We start from the raw sequence: 6847 nt of genomic DNA, 5'->3' as shown, positions 1-6847 counted from the left end.
TTTTTTTTTTCTTTTGTTACCTTATCGCCCGCATAGCAGCCCTTTGGTTCGCCTGACCTGAGGGGCTCTGGCAGCCGAAGTGAGCCGAAGGATTAGCCAACGCTTTGGCTTAATCCTTTGGCTCCATTGTGAATAACCCCCTGAAACTTTTAAACATCAAAAGCAGCATCCATTGTAAGGGATTCAATCAGCATTTGAAATAGCTTAAAAACCTTTTGACTTTAATATCACTTTTAAGTATCTTTTTAAAGCATTTGATTTTCCCTGCCATGAGGACAGTCAGGTCCTGCATGTCCAACAATATTTATTATGGGTGAACTGTGAAGGCTGCCATTGCTGGACTCATTCTGAACATGCTGGTTCTTTTAGTCTCTGCCTTCATTACTTTTAAGTCACAAACCTGGAACAAGCATGCAAAAAAGGAGTGTTAAAAACATGTCAGAATTCTTATTTCTATTCTTGTTCTTGTTGTGTGACTTACAAATCATTGAAGGCAAAGCATCAACATGATAAGTCAGCCCAGTAATTATTGTTTCCAATTGGCCAGACCTGACTTATTTCCTTTTATTGAAAGGGATATGTGAAGAGCCACAACCATTGTGCATGAAGTCATTGTAGCATATATAATGAGAAAATATAATTACCTTTTTATACATCATTGCAGCTAACCTACAACTGCAACTTTGTCTACAACAAGACTACTTTTTAAAAACACATTATTAGGACTATTTACATGACATGAGTGGTGTCCATGGGCTACCATTGTTGAACTCCTTCTGAAAATGCTAAATGTCTGGCTAGGATTCTTACCCAGTTCTTTTTACATTCTACTGTATTCTCAATATTTCTGTATCCCGGACCCAAGTATGCTGTTTAGCAAGGTCAGAAATACTTATCTGTTTACATGTTTTTGGTCAGGGGCTTAAAATATTGAAGCAAGAGCATCAGCATGAGAACCAGACAACTAAACTTTTTAGGGGAGACGTTAGCAATGGCAGCTTCTGTTTATTTCAGGTTTCCCATAAGTTGATCATTTTTATGGATATCTGGAAAAACAAATTACACCTAATGTATAGTTGTCCTTTTTAAGTGTATCTAGTAACCATTAACTTGCTCCCCAGAGCTGGCTGGATCATGCTCAGTAGCTAGCATTCATTTTTTCATTTTTCTGTAGTCACCCTGGAGAAAACAGTGGCACCTGAACAGTTAAACACAAGACACCCTGAGAGGATGGTTGAGCCTATAGTTCAGTTCTTATAGGGAGTATACTGTATATCCCAAGGATCACTTTAGATGTGTATATTGCTTGCTTATTCTTGATGCAAACTGGGAACTAAGAGCACATCTAAATGGATGCAGGATTCTTGTTTTTAATATGACGCCTTATGCAGAGAGCCTTTTATCTCCAGATAGCAGTAACAACCTCCAGTCAGGAAATATGAATGGACAGCAGCAACAAGAGTAAATTGAAAGGTTGCATTTAGAAACTTGCTTGGCTTTCCTAGTTATTAAAGGAGTTACACTTGAAAGTGCATGCTTTGTTTAAAAAGGCAGCCTAAAAACTATAAGAAATTGTTGCACGATTAAATAGATTTGTGCAGTTGTTCAACTATCTGGCATTGTATGAAATAAAAAAATCAAACAATCTTCTATCCCTTGGAATAAATAATATAAATTCAATAAATTCATACATGATTGTTCTCTTTTGATCAAGCAGATAAGCTTTGGTTTACAGCCTACAGGAGCTCTGATATGAAGAGAATAGTGTATGTGTCTGTTGTATGAAAAAGGGAATGTCTGCAAAGGTTTGATCATTCTCAAGCAAATAATCATAAGCCTTTGAGGTAGTACCACGTGGCACTGGGTTATCGCTACTTATCCGCAGAGATGAAAAGAAAGATGAAGAGAACAGCAAATAAATATTCTTGCCTTCCAGTGCTACTGCTCCTACAGATTGTGCCACCTGTACCTGACAATGGTTAAATGCATTTATATTTCTGTAAATATTCACAAGATAAGCGAAATGGATTAAAAACAATGTTTAAAGCTATTTAGAAAATCCATGAATGGATAAAGGTAATAATAAATCTGTCCAACCTACATGTGTGGGGTGGAAATGCATGTATTCACTTCTATTTGCACAGAAACAAGTATTATGTGCCCCAAATGTGATCTAGACAATGGCTCTAATTACCATATGGAGTTTTGCTTGAGTCAATAAGATCAAACATCACAATATTGATCTACACAGAATAAACATAATTTGCTTATCTCTGAAACTGTAGCTAGGTTCCCTGAAAGGATAATAATGAACATACAGAAGACAAAAACCTAGCACATATGTGTTCTAAAGTATTACAAATGGAACGGCTTATATGTAAAATTACCATAAAATAGCAACAAACATCACAACAAAATATTGTGGTATTTGAGTGGGGTGTAGAAAAAACATCCACATGTAGAGTAGTTATAATGGATGTCTTACATTGGCCATAAGTTTTCAAGCAATATGATAGTTTAAGTACATGGGCAGCCAGTTTCAGGTCAGTTTCCATTTTTTCAGTTTCTCTATCCTGCAAGTCATTTATATAGGTCGTGGTTAACAGGAGTAAATATTGTGAACATTTTCATCATATGGCTGTTACAACTGTGACTCAAAGACCTTGTATATATCAATCAAAATATCCTGCATGCATAGGCCATTTTATGTTGGAATTTGGTGGGATGGAGCACATACAATTTTTTACATGTCTAAATAATTTTTAGCCATATCCACTAAGAACATGTACCCTCAAGAGGTCATACAGGTTTTCACCTTATCACCTCTGCCTTTTTAATCTTTGTATTAATAATTGGTAATAGTAGAGACTCGTACTGTTTAATATTAATCTGTAAAATCACAGATTCCAAGCTCCAGTTGCATGTCATATAGTTCATATATAATTATCATGGGAGTCGTTTCTGAATCATGTATTGCTAGCAAACATGCTAATACAGCATATGATTTTAAGTTACAAATAATTCTACTTTGTGTACAAAAAAATAAAAAAAGTCTTCAAATTATTTGCAAACTTTATCTTCCAGTTATATTAATTCATTTAATTTATCTTAAATTTAATTGCAGTGAGCACACCTAATTAACCTGATTTTTTGCTGATAATCATTCTCAATGGAATCAAATCAAAAATCCGGGGAAGGATTGGCCGCAACTCAGAAGGAAGCCGCACTGCGTGCATTGATTCAGCGCACAGGATATAATTTGACGCAGGTACGAGAGCCCTGAAAGACGCAGCTGCAAAAGGTTTGATTGTTAATTATTTTCTGGGTGATGTGCACACTTAGACAACACTTTAATTCCCAATTAAATTAGAAAATATTCATGTACAATGAGTGCTTCCAATGTCAGCAGCACTCAATTTTATTCTAGGGGTACAGCTAGATGGCCCAATCCTATACCAAGCATTGGGCCATTTAGCTCTACCCTAAGAAATACAATTCCTTACGACATACTGATCAGACCTCTACTTATACTAAATGTAGTAAAAAAAATGCATGCCAGTAAACGCAAGAATTTTCTAAATTTTCTAAACAAAATTAAAGTGTATTTTTGCCCAAAAACATTTTTTTTTAGTTTTGGATTGAATGGGGAATGGTTAGAACCCCTGTTAGGTGTTACTGCTTTCCTGGACTCATTTAGAGAGAATATTCTTCTGTGACCAACCTTTTACAAGACATGGATTGAAGGAAAATTTGTGCCAGACAAACAATAAAAAACAGAAAGAGGTTCTAACATTCTCCTTCTTAAAGTAGTATTAAAGTCACATTTTATTTTTACATATACCTACTGCTAGCAAGCAGTAGATATTTGCAAAAAACATAAAAAAAATAAAAAAGTTACCAAACAGGTAAAAACCTACCTCTGTCTCCGCTCCTCCCTCCCAGCTGTAGATCTGTAGCTTCTTGAACGGCTGTGCAGGAGGAAAAGTGTAGGCGCATGCGCAGTAGAGATCACCAGTGGGGAGAAGAGGAGAGGCTCACTGTAAGTCAATGCACGCATGTCGGACAGAGACCGTGGGGCAGGAGGAAACAGTGGTCTGCCTTGAATCAGAGACTGGCACCAGCTCTGGAGGGACTGCTGAAAACAAGTGGAAGGAAGTTGATGATTGGATCAAGATGCATTATTTAAGGTGAGTCCTCAAAGCAGCATGGAGGGGCAGGGGGGATTCTGACTTTAATGTCACTTTAACTTATGGAAAGCATTTTTACTTTTTAAAAACTGGGATTGCTAATGAGGATAACCAAAGATTATAATACCGTGGATGGACTTTATGACTGAAGCTCAAATGCTGCTTCAAACAGAAAAGGCAACAAACAATAATAAGGTCCTTGCTATGAGTAATTCTAGTTGTCAATTGCATCTATAGGTTTTAGTAAAGAATGCAAATTGTATCCATATTACCAGACAATTATCTTTCACAAGCATTCATTGAACCAGCTAAATGAAAGCTTTGTTAAATTTAGTCATTTACAAGCGATTTTAGAAAAACACAATTGAAATAGCTTAGAGAAGTAGTTAATCTTGTAGACTAGAAATGTATGCTGTTAAAGACAGTAGCAGTAGCATACCGTAAAATGCATATACTGCGGTGCTTTGCAGTGCCATTCGTTTTTAAGTGGCACACCAGTGCACTACTATAATGCACACCCAACGCACGCACATTGCAGCTCACAAAAACACATTAACAGCTTTGTGGTGCTGTGTTAAAAAAAATTAATTCATTTGAATGGGCTGCCTTAATGCAACTCACATTAACATGTTAGATAACATGAGTAACACATCACAATGCTGCACATAGATCTGAATGGGCCCTAAAACTTCAAGTGAGTTCTGTGGCACCAGTATATACCCCATCGGAGCAATATTTGTATAATAGTGAAAATAGTATGGTGAAATGGAACATTTTACATGTAAGACATGAAAGGAAAACATTTATGTCTCAATAAGATGAGTGTACTTTTTTTCCCACCAGTTCGATGTAGAGCTGGTCAGTCAGAAAATATAGCAATGGAGAAAGAGAAATAAGGTTAGCAAACACTGAAACCACTGAACAGATTTCCAACTATATTGCATTAAAAAACAAAACATTTTAAGTTCTCATCTCCAAAACATTAGGCAAGAATGGATGGAATTGTTCTCTGTTTGCGTGTCAGGGAAAAATGTTTTCCATGTGAAGATAAACTGGCCACAATTGCAAACAAGGTTTTGTTTGCTTTCCTCTGAAGGAAACTGTCTGGAGTTTGAGGCAGGCTGGAATGATGTTTCTGTTCACATAGATAACTATTCAGGAATGCGATACACAGAGATCTTAAACAGAGTTTCAATGTTCAAATGAAGCGGACAACACCTGTTTTGTAAAGTTAGACTTCCCCATTAATGCACCCATGCCTAGGTGCTGAAGGAGTTTGGTTTTGTTTCTAATAATAGCTTACCATGTTCTATTGAACTAGAAAATTCCACTTAAAAGTCCACAGAAATTTGAATTTATACAATTAGAACAAAAAAATCAATGCACACTTGTTCATAAAAGAATCTGATCTGACCATGCTTCATGTTACACCCTGAATATGGGGGTAACATGAAATATGGTCAGAAAGGTAAACTTAGCCAGCCTTTAAACTTGACTGATGATTAGTAAATACAGTAAAATTGAGAATACCTCATTATAATCCATACTATTGCACACACATCACAGACTCTATCCATTGTGGCAACTCCCTAAAACAACCATCATTCATCCCTTATAGCACTCTGTGCTCAGCAGCACATTAGATAAAAAAGCCAGAAAAATAGCACAATGTGAAGGAGAGAACCAGACAAAAGACTTAAGAAAATCATAGTCAGGGCATGTAAATGCAAATGTAATGTGTACATAGATTAAATCCTATGCAAATCATTATCAATGCATACATTTCAAATGTAAAATATTATTCACAGGAAGATTACCTTCATTAATTGAAAAAAAATATCTTAATAATGACATGGCATTAATATATGATTGTTTTCTGAATTATATTGTAAATTGTAGTACAAAAGAATTTGTGTGCAAAAAAGGAAGAATTTTTGGAATGTTGGTTTGACTTTCTAATGGTTAGTGGGGTCTAATGGACATCCCTTTTTTTCTAACTGTGAATGTGATTTTTGGAAATCATACATATTGTAATGCGCATGTACTAGGCACAAAAAGAAATTGTTTAGTACATCTGAGGTTCTGTTCAGATAACAAGCCTGGAGGAAATTTTTGAAAGTCTTTCAAATGAAATTAGTTGACTCAATGATGGCCAGATCTAATGCTCTGACGAACAATTTCAAACAGTTTTAAAAAATTCTATCAGTGTATGGCCAGCATTACTCTCAGGGTTTCTGATAAGTATCTTTAGTAATCATTTAACTGACTTACTGTCAGTTCATGGGGGAGCTTCCTATTCTCTTACATCTTTCTTCAACTTATTCTAGGTTTAGGGCGCATTTACAGCTCTATGGTATAACATTTAATAAGGAAAAAAATTAACTTATAGCCACACCCAGTTATTGTCAGAATCAGGAAGGGATTCGATATTTAACGTATATGTTTTGTTATAGTGCAGTAAAAAGTGACATTAATCCCTCAGTGAATTTCCTGAATGTAATTCATACCACTGCAAAACATTTGTGCCTAGCAAGTCTAGAGTCTAGGTTGCCACAATCTCTAGTTAATTGCAGTCCAAACAGGAAACATTGCTTTTAAATCCCACTAGCACTGAACAGGGTAAAAGGTCTATCCTTTAATTCTGTAATTTCAATCGCTCA

General features: G+C 35.9%; 1 protein-coding gene across 2 annotated transcripts in view; it reads left to right on the top strand.

Annotated features, from left to right (window-relative positions):
* Positions 1 to 6847, top strand: part of A1CF (APOBEC1 complementation factor) — a 47019-nt gene that overhangs the window by 10196 nt on the left and 29976 nt on the right. For both annotated transcript variants that reach the window (XM_018568539.1, XM_018568531.1), the window contains exon 2: positions 3125 to 3268. In XM_018568539.1, coding sequence (XP_018424041.1) covers positions 3170 to 3268 — 99 coding nt within the window. In that variant the 5' untranslated portion in view covers positions 3125 to 3169. The remainder of the gene's footprint in view (positions 1 to 3124; positions 3269 to 6847) is intronic.

The sequence above is a fragment of the Nanorana parkeri genome, unplaced genomic scaffold, assembly GCF_000935625.1.
Source record: "Nanorana parkeri isolate BGI_ZX_2015 unplaced genomic scaffold, ASM93562v1 scaffold32, whole genome shotgun sequence".
NCBI classification, from domain to species: domain Eukaryota; kingdom Metazoa; phylum Chordata; class Amphibia; order Anura; family Dicroglossidae; genus Nanorana; species Nanorana parkeri.
This window is presented reverse-complemented; position numbering and strand designations above follow the sequence as displayed.